Source organism: Myxine glutinosa, chromosome 13 (assembly GCF_964187855.1).
Source record: "Myxine glutinosa chromosome 13, kmMyxGlut1.1, whole genome shotgun sequence".
In the NCBI taxonomy this organism is placed as follows: domain Eukaryota; kingdom Metazoa; phylum Chordata; class Myxini; order Myxiniformes; family Myxinidae; genus Myxine; species Myxine glutinosa.
In genome coordinates, this window is record NC_136273.1 from 55,331,669 (window position 1) to 55,346,772 (window position 15,104).

The 15,104-nt window shown below is 45.0% G+C and overlaps 1 protein-coding gene across 4 annotated transcripts in view; it reads left to right on the forward strand.

The window, feature by feature from the left end:
• The window catches only part of NEK7 (NIMA related kinase 7), a 131,150-nt gene that overhangs the window by 53,714 nt on the left and 62,332 nt on the right, over window positions 1–15,104 (forward strand). For all 4 annotated transcript variants that reach the window (XM_078767521.1, XM_078767522.1, XM_068105208.2 and 1 more), the window contains 3 exons: window positions 9,790–9,898; window positions 10,007–10,114; window positions 11,297–11,391. In XM_078767521.1, coding sequence (XP_078623647.1) covers window positions 9,790–9,898; window positions 10,007–10,114; window positions 11,297–11,391 — 312 coding nt within the window. The remainder of the gene's footprint in view (window positions 1–9,789; window positions 9,899–10,006; window positions 10,115–11,296; window positions 11,392–15,104) is intronic.

Below are 15,104 nucleotides of genomic sequence, written 5' to 3' on the forward strand. Positions count from 1 at the left end.
TGTCCGTGCGTGCGTGCGGCGTGCGTGCGGGTGTGCGTGCGTGCGTAAGCGAAGGACCGCATTCGAATTTGGTGTGTGGGTGCAACCCACGTCAAAATCCAAGATGGCCGCCGCCATGTATGTCTGATGCCATGTATGTCTGAACCTTGTAACCTGCATATCTTGAAAAATAAGCGAAGTACCAACTTCTAATCTGGTATGTGGGTGTATCTCGGCATAAGGAAGAACGCTATTGAAAATTGGGGTGCCACGTCAAAATCCAAGATGGCCGCCGCCATGTATGTCTGAACCTTGTGAGATGAATATCTTGAAAAATAAGCGAAGTACCAACTTCTAATTTGGTGTGTGGGTGTATCTCGGCATAAGGACGAACGCTATTGAAAATTGGGTCGCCACGTCAAAATCCAAGATGGCCGCCACCATATATATGTCTGAAACTTGTGAGCGAAATATCTCGAAAAATAAGCGAAGTACCAACGTCTAATCTGGTGTGTGGGTGTATCTAGGCACAAGGAAGAACGCTGTTTAAAATCGGGTCGCCACGTCAAAAGCCAAGATGGCCGCCGCCATGTATGTCTGAAACTTGTGAGATGAATATCTTGAAAAATAAGCAAAGTACCAACTTCTAATTTGGTGTGTGGGTGTATCTCGGCATAAGGAAGAACGCTTTTGAAAATTGGGTCGCCACGTCAAAATACAAGTTGGCCGCCACCATATATATGTCTGAACCTTGTGAGCGAAATATCTTGAAAAATAAGCGAAGCACCAACTTCTAATCTGGTGTGTGGGTGTATCTAGGCACAAGCAAGAACGCTGTTTAAAATTGGGTCGCCACGTCAAAATCCAAGATGGCCGCCGCCATGTATGTCTGATGCCATGTATGTCTGAACCTTGTAACCTGCATATCTTGAAAAATAAGCGAAGTACCAACTTCTAATCTGGTGTGTGGGTGTATCTAGGCATAAGGACGAACGCTATTGAAAATTGGGTCGCCACGTCAAAATCCAAGATGGCCGCCACGATGTATGTCCGACACTTGTGAGATGAATATCTTGAAAAATAAGCGAAGTACCAACTTCTAATTTGGTGTGTGGGTGTATCTCGCCATAAGGAAGAAGGCTATTGAAAATTGGGTCGCCACGTCAAAATCCAAGATGGCCGCCACCATATATATGTCTGAAACTTGTGAGCGAAATATCTCGAAAAATAAGCGAAGTACCAACTTCTAATTTGGTGTGTGGGTGTATCTCGGCATAAGGAAGACCACCATTGTAAAGTGGGTCGCCACGTCAAAATCCAGGACGGCCGCCACCATATATAGGTCTGAACCTTGAGCGAAATATCTTGAAAAATAAGCGAAGTACCTTCTGGTGTGTGGGTGTATCTAGGCATAAGGAAGAACGCTATTGAAAATTGGGTCGCCACGTCAAAATCAAAGATGGCCGCCTCCATGTTTGTCTGACCCTTGTGAGCGAAATATCATATCATAGCATGTTTTCTGCGTGTTCCACTTTGTCAATTCACATCACTTCCCAGACGGGGGACCTAGGCGTAACGCTTGTTTCCTTAGTATGTGTTTCGCATCCGGCCATAAAAACATTGCCTCAAACAGGGAACCATGATTGTCATGGGGCCCGCAAGGCTAACCCCCGCTCTAGCGGGGGAAAATGGCCTTAAAACGATCATTCATTCATTCATTCTTAGTATGTGTTTCATATAAGGCTGTGTTCCCAATAGTTGAATCTGCGTTGCATTAATCAAATAACATAGGCCCCATTCGCCTCCTTTCCAATCTCTCTCTCCCAATTCTATAACGCGCCTTCGCTTGCCAGCAGCGTTCGCTGCGTTGAATTGAAGTTTGCTCGCTCAAACGCCATTAACCACGTGGTCAAGCTCGAGGAAGAAGGGGGCGGAGCACCGGGAACGAGGCGTGGCCCTGTCAACTCGCTGTCAAGGGCGGAGCCGGTGAGCCCTCGCCAACCAACCAGGGCTGAGGGGAACTCACTGGCGGGCGTGGTTTCGAAGTGCGCGCATTGATCTCTAAGCGCATTATATGAGCGCGTGCGAAAAGCCCTTTTACGGACTCGTTGGGAAAGGCGGTTTATGAACTTATTGATCGGGAGGCGCGCTTGTTTCAAAGGACTGTGCGGAGACGCTGATTGCACGAACTGCCTGTGATACGAGCCATTGATCGGGAGAGAGAGAGAGAGCTGGCACGAGCTACGTATTACGTACGCCGCATCCCAGTCCCCCCGATATATGTAACCCCGAGATACGTAAGTTCCGCTCGCGTCCAACGAAACGCGCGAAGCTGCCTGCCGGGTTTCGCCCGCGGAACCGGAGCCTGGACTGGAGTGGACCGGAGCCGGATCCCACCGCCTGGACCATCTGCCTGGACCTTCCTCCCCTACCACTACAATCCCGTGTGAGTGTGTCTGTTCGTCCTGGGGTCGTAATAAGTTAAGACTGTTTAGGTAAGCCTGCCCTGTGTCCTTTTGTTTCTTCTTCCTCCTGTATATTCCTTTCGTTTCGTCTTTGGGTTTTTGTACATAATAACCCTTATTTGTTCTTCCTACACTCTGGTTTCCTCTTATCCGATCGCCTCCGTCCTTTCTTTCAATTGAGTACCTGTGGCACGATTTGGAAACCGCTCAGGATCGGGTTAGTCTTTGTTTAATGGCTCGGGCCGCGGATTCCTAACCGCTCCGCAATTTCCATCTTATCCGTGGTTCGAGCGGGAGTTATTTCCCTGCTTTCCGTTCGGGTTAGTAAGTAGGTATTTGGGACTTCATTGACCAATCACCCGAGCTAATTCCGACCGGAAGGAGCGTTGTAGCTTCCAGGATTGGGGGACGGCCAGCTTAAAAGACAAAGGGATTAACCCCCCTTTGATAAGGGGAGCGCCGACCCCCTAATCTGCAACAATATATATATATATCGTCACGTACAAAAGTAAGTACACCCCATGTAAAGTTTTGACTTTTTCAACATATTTCAACATACAGCTATACAGCTATTTGATCTTCATTTCAACGATATTGATAGATAAAGATGATATAATATAACAATTATCATGAAACATTTACATTTTGTCATCCATTGTATAATTTAAATAAACAAATGAAAATTTCACATGTGGAAAAAGTAAGTACACCCCGACATTTATCACAACTTCAAATACCTAAAATTAGAAGCAGGTGCAAATGATTAGAACATCGTTAGAGAGGATCTTGGAGATCGAGGAGAAACCTCAATCTTGGAGATCTCGCGAGATCTTGTCGGGGCGGTCACGGTTTTTCGAAGCTGTTCCATGATCTTCACGCACGCTCGAAGTTAAGTAATTGTTCACAATTGTATTTTTGTCGAAACTGTATTTATCTTACGTGTGGGTACCTATAGTGTGTCCCTCGGGAGATTCTCGGTGTTAATCTTTCATACCTGCATAAAATAGTCGAGTATTTCGTGCCGCGCGGCCTAGTTGTTGAAGCTTCCGACCTTGAGGCTTGGTTCTCTCCGGGCATCCAAAGTGAAGTTATTTTTTCATTCGTGTGTTTGTCAAATTTCAACTCGTTATTTTATTGTCGATGCGTTATTGTTTGTTTATAGTTGCTTTCGGTTTGAATTTCCTGTAACTCGTAATTAATTAATCGTGTTCTGCTCCGCGTGTGCGGCCTTGTACCCCCGCCGGTGTTTGTTAACTTAAGTCCCCTACTTCGTGTTTTGCTTGGCTCTTAGATTTTTCCCTTCTACCCCGAACATAATACTCTTTGTCTAACGCTTTAAATCCCCGCCTCCCCCCCTCCCACCCCCAAAAACCTAAAACATTTATTTTCCTTTCTCCACGTGTGCTGTTGTCTCATCCTGTACTTCTGTCCAGGTGTGCTGTTCGCCCCGCCCCCATTATCTCCTTGCCATCCACCTTTTGCCCTGTTCACGTGACTCGTGGTTGTCCCGCTCGGCCCTCCCCCCGTTGGTATTTTGTGCAGATAGGATTGTTCATGGTTCTGTTTAAATATTATTTAAATATGTTAAAACCTTCCCCTTCAGTGTTTTATTCAGTGGTATATTACAACACGCTGTTTTTCTTCCCATTTAAAAGGCTTTTTGCAATTTCCTCTCCAACTCATTCCACTTCAAAAAAAAATAAATTCAATCTCTTATACGTCTCCCTCACCACATGTTCTAAATTCACATTCATTCCATCCCTCCTCCATCGTTCTTAATCGGATTGCTAACTTGAAAATCACAATAAACCCAATTTGTTATCAATGTTCGTCTTTCATTAATCATCCACTTTCTAAACTCCCCTCTTGCCCCTCCCCTCCAAATCCACCCCTTGCCCCTACACTCCTAAACTCCCCCCTTGCCCCTCCACTCCTAAACTCCCCCCTGCCCCTCCCCTCCTAAACTCCCCCCCAACCCCTCCCATTCAAATCTCCCCCCATACCATTCCTCTCCAATTCTCCCTCCTCCCCACTCCTCCTCAAAGCTGCCTCCTCCCCACTTCGTCTCCCTTCTATCTCATACCTCCACCTCCCCCAACCTTCTACTTTCCTCTGCCCCCCCTCAAACAACCCCTCACTGTGCCTCATCCCTTCACCATCAAACCTTTCGTCCGCCTCATCCTTCCCTTTCTTGTAACTCTTCTGTAATCTCTGACACACTATCAACTGCTCTCCCTCCCTCCGCCTCTCATCCTTCATCTTACCCTACCCCTCCCCTCCCCTGTCCTGTACCCGATGCTCCCCCTCTAACTTCATTAATGGTATGGACCTCAAACATCCAGGGCTTTCGCTCAAACCTGACTGATCTCTCCATACAGGTTGCTTCTGACAATCCAGACTTGATCTGCTTAACAGAAACTTTCCTCCTTCAAGATGTCTCTGATTCCTTAATATCTCTTCCTGGTTACTCCCTCCTCCGGTATGATAGACCTGAGCCTTGTTCTGGTGGTGGGGTGGCTATCTTTATCAAAAACTCTCTTCCTCACTCTCCTTACACTGCCCTCTCTCCACCTCACCCCCAGGAGTACCTCTGGCTACGGCTTCCTCTCCGCTCCCACCTTTTGTTCAAATGTGTTCTGTACCATCCTCCAAACAGTGATGACTCCATTTACATTTCACTGTCTGACAACATGGACCAACTTCTATCCACTCATCCCAACTCTCTCTTCCTCATATGTGGTGACTTCAACTGTCATCATGCCAGCTGGTTGGGTGTGGGTTCCTCTCTCACCAGTCATGGCACCTCAGCAAAGGACTTCTGTGACTCACTGGGATTGACACAATCTGTCAATTTCCCGACCCGGATCTCAGCCAATGGAGTATCTTCTCTTCGAGACTTGGTTATGACAAACTTCCCTGCTAATGTCTGCTGCTCTTCTTCTGCTCCAATCGGTTCTTCTGATCATGTGCTTGTTAAAGTGGACATCTCTCTGGCCATTCTCAGAGAGCCTCCTCAGCGTCGACGAGTCTGGCATTTCACTCAGGCCGACTGGCACTGTCTTCAAGCAGCCCTCAATCATCTGGACTGGTCTCCCATCTCCACTGCCTCTGACATCAATTCTTCCTGGGGAATTCTTCCAAAGCAAACTGCTCTCTCATGCACAGATTTATCCCATCTCATCTTCAGTTGTCTTACCCTTCCTCCCGTCCATGGTACACTGAATCTTTTGGTGAGGCAGTTGCCCTGAAACAACTTGCCTTTTCCTCTTGGAAGGCTAATCCAACTGAGGGCAATCTCTGTTCCTTCCACCAAGCTCGGAACAAGTGTGTGTCTACCCTCAGGAGTGACAGGAAGCACTATCTCTCCACACTCAAGAATGAACTCTCAAAACTGTCTCCTTCCTCCAAATCCTGGTGGCGTCTGGTCAAATTCGTTTCTGGTGTTTGTTCCCCATCCATCCCCTCCCTTACCTCAAATGGCTACACAGTTGACACCGTATGTGACAAAGCCGAATGCCTCAACTCTGTGTTTGCCTCAAAATGTTGTGTCCCAAACCCATCTCTCTCTGTTCCCACCTTACCCAGTCGAACCCAACTGCTCCTGGACTATGTGTCCTTCTCTCCTGACGAGCTAGAGGAGTTTTTGTCAAACCTCGACACTGATTCTGCAACTGGACCAGATGCCATCAGCCCACGGGTCCTAAAATCCTGCTCTGCCGCTCTATCTCACCCTCTCTCTGTTCTTTTCACCCTCTCTTTTGCTCAAGGTCATCTGCCAGCATCCTGGAAATCAGCAAACATTACCGCTTTACACAAAAAAGGTGCAAAAACAGATCCTTGCAACTACAGACCAATCAGGCTGCTCCCAATTATCAGCAAAGTCATGGAATCAATCATTGCTTCGGATATCAAATCCTTCCTCTTCTCCAATGGCTTGATCTCCGATCATCAATTTGGATTCAGACCAGGTCATTCTACTCTGGACATGCTGCTTCTGCTGTCTCAACAATGGATGGAGGTCCTCAATGCCAAACAGGAAATCAGAGCTGTCTCGCTTGACACATCACGTGCCTTCCATATGGTCTGGCACCCAACTCTGCTCACCAAACTCTCCTCCTATGGTATCAGTGGAAATCTCCATGCATGGCTTGCGGACTTCCTCTCTGGTCATAGTCAACGTGTGGCCCTGAATGGATTTCTCTCATCTCCCCTTCCTGTTCAGGCTGGAGTTCCCCAAGGCAGTGTTCTGGGCCGTGTGCTTTTTCTGGTCTTTATCAATGATCTCTCCGACTCTGGAAAATCCTCTCTATCTCTTTGCCGATGACTCCACTCTCTGCCGCTCCATTCCTCTTCCCTCAGATCGGCAGACTGCAGCCTCCTCACTCTCTGAAGACCTGGACAACATCACAGACTGGTCAAACAAGTGGAACATGTCTTTCAATCCTGACAAATCTCACACTCTTACTATGTCTCTCCGAAAAGATCGACTGGACAACCCTCCCATCTACTTTCTCAACAATCCTCTCCAAGAAGTTCTGTTGCTCAAGCTTTTGGTTCTCACTATCTGCCATGATCTTTCTTGGGAAAACCACATTTCCAACCTGGCCTCCAAAGCCAGTCGCCGACTGGGCATCCTCCGTCGTGCGAAGTCCTTCCTAGGCACACCTGAGCTCCTCACCACATACAAGGCTTTCATCCGCAGCTCAATGGAATACTGTTCTCCCCTCTGGGCCATTGCTCCTGCCTCACACCTAGCTCGGCTTCACGCTGTTGAAACCAAAGCTTTCAGAATCATTGGAATCTCCCGCGATGAAGCTATCTCCAAGGGCCTTTCACTCACTCACCGCAGGCAGGTAGGTGGTCTTTCTTCTGTCTTCTACCGACTCCTCTCCGGCCTTGCTCCCCCAGTTCTCTCTGTGCTTTGTCCCCCAAATATTCCTACAGGTCGCACAAGATCTGCCAGCAACCCTCTGATGGTTAAACTGCCGAAATCTCGACTCTCTGCTCACCTTCACTCTTTCATTCCTCTTTTCTCCCGCCTCTGGAACAAACTCGCACACTCCCTTCAATCCCACTCCTCTCTCCAGGTCTTTAAAACAGCTGTTCACCACCATCTCTTATCTTCCCCATCCAAAACCTTGATCTTTTCTACCCCCGCTAATTCACCCCAGATCCACCTTGTTTGAAATTCCAACTTCTTTCCTGGAAGTCCTGGCAGTGTCCATATGTTTTATACCTCTCCCACCTCCCCTTCCCATGCCTCCCCCCACCTCCCAAAGCCCTCTCCCTCCCACAGATCTCTTGATGTCCCTGCTCTCAAATGTTGTGTTTCTGTCCTTCCCCCTTTCTCCCCATCTTATCTACCGCTCCCCATGTTATATGTTTTATGTGTCGGTTTGTCTTTCTGTGTGATTAATGTTCGCTCTTTCACGAGCCTCGATCTTGCAAACAAAAAAAATAAAAAAATAAAAAAATTAACCTGTCTTATTGAAACCTCAGACATTTCGTTTGGTTTGCTCTTTGTTGTTGAAGTGTGCCGCATCACCATGCCTAGATCAAAAGAGCTCTCTGAGGCCTTCAGAAAGAAGGTTATAGATGCCTACGAGTCTGGGAAGGGATTTAAAAAGATCTCCAAACAATTTGAAATCAATCATTCGACTGTCTGGAAGATCATCTACAAGTGGAGAAGATTCCAAACAACTGCCAACTTGTTCAGGCCAGGCCGCCCCAGCAAGTTCAGCCCGAGAGCAGACCGCATGATGCTGAAAGAAGTCTCTAAGAACCCCAGAATGTCATCACGGGACCTACGGGTAGCTCTTGCCACTGTTGATGTCAAAGTGCACGAGTCTACCATTAGAAAGAGGCTGCACAAATTTGATCTACATGGGAGAAGTGCCAGGAGGAAACCTTTGCTGTCCAGAAAGAACATCAGGGCAAGACTAAAGTTTGCCAATGAACACCTAGGCAAAGACCAGCACTTCTGTAACAATGTGCTCTGGACAGATGAGTCAAAGGTAGAGCTATTTGGCCACAGTACCAGAAGACATGTTTGGCGAAAACCAAAGACAGCATTTGACCACAAGAACCTGATACCAACTGTAAAGCATGGTGGTGGAAATATTATGGTTTGGGGCAGCTTTGCTGCATCAGGGCCTGGGCAGCTCACCATCATATAATCCACTATGAATTCTTCATTGCACCAGAGGGTGCTTGAGGATAATGTGAGGCCATCTGTCGGAAAGTTGACGCTCAACTGAAGGTGGACCTTGCAACATGGCAATGACCCTAAACATACCAGTAAATCCACCAAGGAATGGCTGAAAAGAAAGAAATGGAGGGTTCTGGAATGGCCAAGTCAAAGCCCGGATCTAAATCCCATCGAGATGTTGTCGGGGGATTTGAAACGAGCTGTGCATGCAAGAAACCCCTCAAACATCGCACAGCTGAAAGAATTCTGCATGGAGGAGTGGGCAAAAATTTCTCCCAGTCGATGTCAGAGCCTGGTAGGCATTTATAAGAAACGCCTACTTGAGGTTGTTTCTGCCAAAGGGGGCAATACCACCTATTAGAGCCAAGTTTGTACTTACTTTTTCCACATGCGAAATTTGCATTTCTGTTTATTTAAATTATACAATGGACTACAAAATGTAAATGTTTCATGATATTTGTTATATTATGTCACCTTTATCTGCCAATATTGTTGAAATGAAGATCAAATTGCTGTATGTTGAAATATGTTGAAAAAGTCAAAACTTTACATGGGGTGTACTTACTTTTTCACGTAACTGTGTATGTATGTATGTACGTATATATATATATATATATATATATATATATATATATATATATATATATATATGTATGTATATATATGTATGTGAGCACTGTAGAAAACTGAAAAAAAACATTTTCCTTGTTTTTTTTATTGCTTGTAAAACCTCATTGTGGCATCCCTGATCTTAATTTATTGCCTTGTCTGCCTTCCTTAGCCTCCTCCATCCTCTCCCACCCACTTGTGAAATTAACATGCTATTGCTGTTCCCACCACAATGCTTTAAAAAAAAAAAAATTATGGACAAAATGGTACAACATTATACATTATTTGAATCACCAAAACATAAGGAATTTGCCATTGGGTCAGTGCCAATACAGGCACCTGTACTCTTGGAATGTTTGTACTGTACATTGTTTACTCCCTTACCTTATCATGATCTCATTTATCCCACATGTTCTCATTCACTGCAAACTTCAATTGCATTTATTTCACTCATTCTTTGCCTTTCGCCTCTTAATTTTGAACGCACCGCTCAACAAATCTCTCCATCCACCCCCAATTTCCCCACAGCACTTCAAGAAGCACAGACGGCTCATCCCAGAACGCACAGTTTGGAAGTACTTTGTACAGGTGTGCAGTGCTGTAGAGCACATGCACTCGCGACGTATTATGCATCGAGGTAGGAAAATAAACTCTTATGGTGTTGGGGTTTTAAGAGTGATTGGTGGTTGATGCATCTGAAGGATTGTTCTGACATGAAAACCTATAACCTGGTCCTCCACTCTAGATATCAAGCCAGCCAATGTATTCATCACAGCAACAGGCGTGGTTAAGCTGGGTGACCTGGGACTTGGACGGTACCTCAGTTCGCTCACTCCAGAGGCACAGTCACTGGGTGAGTGAGAATCAATCACTGGGTGAGTGAGAATCAATCACTGGGTGAGTGAGAATCAATCACTGGGTGAGTAAGAATCAATCACTGGGTGAGTAAGAATCAATCACTGGGTGAGTGAGAATCAATCACTGGGTGAGTGAGAATCAATCACTGGGTGAGTGAGAATTAATCATTAAGTGGAGTGGGCATGCCTTGGACACTGAATGGATTGAGCGTAGTACTTTGTAGTACGATCATCATTGGAAGTCGATTGCAGTCCATATATGAGTATAATATTCGAGTGCGAGTGAATTGCAGTGTGTAAGTAATTATGAACTAGTTGAATTACCTGGCTTCGGTATATTCGATGAAATATGTATTTAAATGTTTCCTGCATGACAAATTGGGGAACGTTGGCCTTACATACCAAGGGAATACACAGTCTCCGTTATTAGCTTGCATACATATGACCTCAACATGTGATCTTCACAAAAGGTATTATTTGATCATTCCCTGGAAAAAAAACCCAGGCAGTGTGTAAGCAACATACTCACTTGATTGAGACCTGAACACGGAAGTGTTACAATGAACCTGTGTAAAACAGTCTTTTTAATAACAGGCACACCTGCCACTACATACAACCTCAACATACGATCTTCACAAAACATGTTACCCGACTGCTCCCAGGAAAAAAAATCCCTGGCAGTGTCTAAGCACAAGACCCGATTGAGGCCTGAAGGCCAATTATCTGTTTTTATCTGGAGTCAATTTTTTTTAAAATCCCAACATAGCCCTCGACCTTCCACTGGATGAAAGACGAGGTCATGTAAATTTTGGTTGCACTGGTTCCTGCAGAGTCCGAATGCATAAACGAATGAACAATCTGTCTTCTTTATATATTAGCTTATTTGTGCAAATGTACTACATTTTCTTTACAGGTGAAGCTTATTTATTTAATTAAAAATAGTGATTATTTTTGCCACTTGAGCTGGATTTCTTTACATGGAAACTCAAAGTGTAGCTTCCCAGTAAAGTAGAAGCATTTAATGATTTTATCCTACTTGGGGCCATGCTGGCCATTGCGGTTTACTGGATAATATTCTACAACGTCTTACATCAACGTATTGATGTAAATGGAGGCAGGTGTGACTATGACACGATGGCTGACCTCGGGTGATGATTTATTTTACTTTGTTTGTACAGTAGGCACGCCATACTACATGTCTCCAGAGAGGATACATGAAAATGGGTACAACTTCAAGTCTGATATCTGGTCTCTGGGCTGCCTCCTATACGAGGTAAAGGAATTCATTCCACGTCCCTCACTTTATTCAGAATCCCGGTCGATCGCTGAATTAACGCCAGGGGGGTTGACTCAGCCTGTCATCCTCCCGAGGTCGGCTAATTGAGTACCAGTTCACTGGTAATTCCCTGTGTGTCGTAAAAAGGCGACAAACAGGGTTGGCGGCAGGAAGGGCATCCAGCCGTAAAACATTGCTTCAAAAAGGGGACCAAAAAACAACAACAACCACGGTCCCCGAAAAAGGCCAACCTCCGCTTTGCGGGGAAAAATGGCCTCTAAAGGGTTTTTTTTTTTGTTTGTTTTTTTGTGTGTCATTAAAATGGCAATCATTGGTTAATGATCATGTGGTCTACCATAATCACAGACCTCTAGTCAGGGAGGATTTAAATGAGAACCATTGCCTCCTGGTCGAGTCAATTCGCAAGTGAAATAGCAAAAACGCTATTCCTGGAATTATTGTGCTTTACAGTAAGTGGCTTTATTTAATGCAAATGTGTTGGGAATGACTGTTGCCACATATATCAAATACAGTTGGACCACGCTATTTGTGGTTCCGCTATTCGCATGTTCCGCGTATTCACGGATGATAAAATGCGACCGCCGACCGGGGTAATTATATTTGTGGTGATATAATGCGAATAGAGACCTGTTTCTCTATTCGCGGAAATGTGTCCTGCGAATTCGCGTTTTTTTTTCTATTCGTGGCCATGTTCCACGAATTAGTGGTTTTTCAGGGTGAAAAAAAAAAAATTCAGAATTTCAGAAAAATTTCAAAAAGAGCTGCTAGCTTCACACATTTATAAAACCCATCTTTCACTAACCATGCATAAAGCAGCTGGACATACACAAAAAAACGATCTATGAGCGGTGAGCATGACCTGCTTCTACATTCACTGTGTGTGCTTTGCGTTTTCATGACTTTCACAGCCGCGAAGTTTAGCCGCAATATAATCGAGAGCTTCACAGGATGTTCCACCAGCTGCATAACACGTCATCCCCACGAGTTACTGCACAGAATGAAAACACTCCACAGTATCTATTAGTGCAATTAACTGTCACCCTTTTCCCCCATTGAAACTGGCACGGCACGCATGATTTTCATCGACATTTGCGGGATTTGCCTCGCCATTTCTGGGATTATCGCCGACATTCGCGGGATTTGCGTCCCCATTTCCGGGATTTTCATCGACCTTCACGGATTATCGTCGACATTCTCAGGATTTGCCTCACCATTCGTGGATTTTGCCTCGCCATTCGCGGTTTGTTCCTCTCTATTCGTGGATTTTCGCGACTCGGGAACCTATCCCCCTTTTTTCCATTGAAACAATGCCCCGCTATTCGTGGTTTCGCTATTCGCGGATTTTCCAGGAACGTATCCCCCGCGAATAGCGGGGTCCCACGGTACATTATTTTGCGTTGCAATATAGCAGATTGAAGCGTTATAATTTAGCTCACTTCAGTATGCACACACAAAATTTGTAAATTTGAATCTCTGTTTGCTTAACAAACATAAATTGATGAATGTAAAAGAAAAGTAGTTTCCCCGTATGAATGCTTTAATGTTTTATTCCCTTTGCGTCTCCTCTGCAAGCGTTTACAGGTAGCTGCATATCCATTAGGACAATTCTGAAATTATTTGTTTCTTGGTGTTCTGAAAGAAAAATTAATGCATGGACTTTCAGCTCTGTCATTTGCAAGGTTGCTACTGGGTCGTTGTCTATCACCTTTTTTGGAGAATTTGGGCTTTTTCCCTCGAATACTTCAATTGTTAACAGTACCAGTTCCATGTATACAGCTCCTGCTGAAACATTTTCAGCTGAAACCTGCATGGAGTAGCCCTCATTAACTAAGACATTAATTTATACATTCTTGTCATGTGACATTTCCTTCCCAGGAGCCATAATATTCACCATACTACATTGATATCACCAACTACACTTTTACAGTCCTGCAGGTATGGCACTTTCTGCTTGCTTGCATGACAACCAATCGGTGTACTACAAGGTGTCCCAAAAGTCAATGTGCACTACAACATATGAAAGTAAATAGCTCTGAGTGGGCTGACGGTCATCTCTTGAGGTTGTAGTTCAGAACATTGCTAATTTTGGGGGACGCCTCCCTCCCCCAGGAATCCCCACTTATCTCCTGTGAGGCCTCCTGATACGAAATTGAAACATCTAAGACCGGGTGATTCTGCTGAACATCGAGTAGAAGGACTGTATCGGGTTTCAGAACAATCGGTTGGTAAATAAGGGATGAGTAGGGATCCAAATTTTCAGGGAGTAACCCACCTACCTTTTGCCCACCCTTGAAGTTGAAGCCCCCGTTGTCTGAAATCTAGAAATTGAAGCCTGAGCAATTGTATGGGCCATCGAGTAGATGGGATGTGTATATATATATATATATATATATATATATATATATATATATATATATATATATATATATATATAGATATGTATGTATGTATGTATGTATGTATGTATGTATGTATGTATATATATATGTATGTATATATATATATATAATTATATGTATATATATATAATTATATGTATATATATATATATATATATATATATATATATATATATATATATATATATATATATATATATATATATATATATATATATATATATATATATATATATATATATATATATATATATTGTTACGGTCCGCGGATTAGGATGTTATTTTTACCGAGCGGAGGTATAACCGCGGCCGAACAGTTGTTCCCCGATTCACCCAAACGTTGGCCGTATCGCGCCACAGATACTCAATCTGGAAAACTCTAAAGCGACCGAATGCAAAGAGGAAGAAGAAGACGTACAGAAGAGTAACGGGGTTTATTATGTACACGTAAGCAAAAAGGAGCAGTCACGATTATGTACAGGGACATGAGACGCAGGTGACACAGTGCAAATTATTAACTTATCTAACAGGCTTACTTAATACCCAGGACAGAACAAACGAAGACACAGACTCACGCGTGGAATGATGATAGGAATTGGCTGGAAGGAGAGGAAAGTCCACTTGGTTCGGCAGCACGAATCGGCGCGTTGGGCAGCTGCCGGTCCTCCGCGGCCCTGCTCCAAACTGCCGTCCAGGCCCCAAATGGCTGGCGAGCGTTGTGACTGCTGGGGACGCTGCTGCTGCTGCTGCTGTAGACGCTGCCGCTGGCGCGCAAGGTGACGACTATCAGGCTTTGTGCTTCCCTGGATGATCTTCTGCTTTTGGAACCTCACAACTCAGCCCTGCTCTGACGACCCAGCTCTTTCCTTTCCACCTCACCACGCAGCTCAGCTCAGCCTTTCAGCTCCTCTCTTGGACTCCTCTCTTTTGTCTCTCGGGGAGCGTCCCGTGGCGGGTTATATAGGCCCCGCCCCTCAATCTTTTCGAACCTCCCCCAAAACGTTCTCTCTCCGCCCTCTCAAGCCAAACCCCTTGTTCATGGTTGGTCGAGTGGGGCTGGCTCACTCCTCCCCTCTCTGACGAGGTGAGGACCCGCCTTTCTTCCCCAACCCTGCCTCGTGGCCAATAGCGGCTTTGGAGGGGATGTCATTGCCAATCGACGAAAGGGGGAATGGAGGTTTTTGGGAATGGGAATGAAGGGAATCTACTCTTATTTCACTCGGTGCAATGGAGTGTCATTCTAATGGAAGACAAGGCCTTACTCTAAAACACATAATAAGATATAAGCTA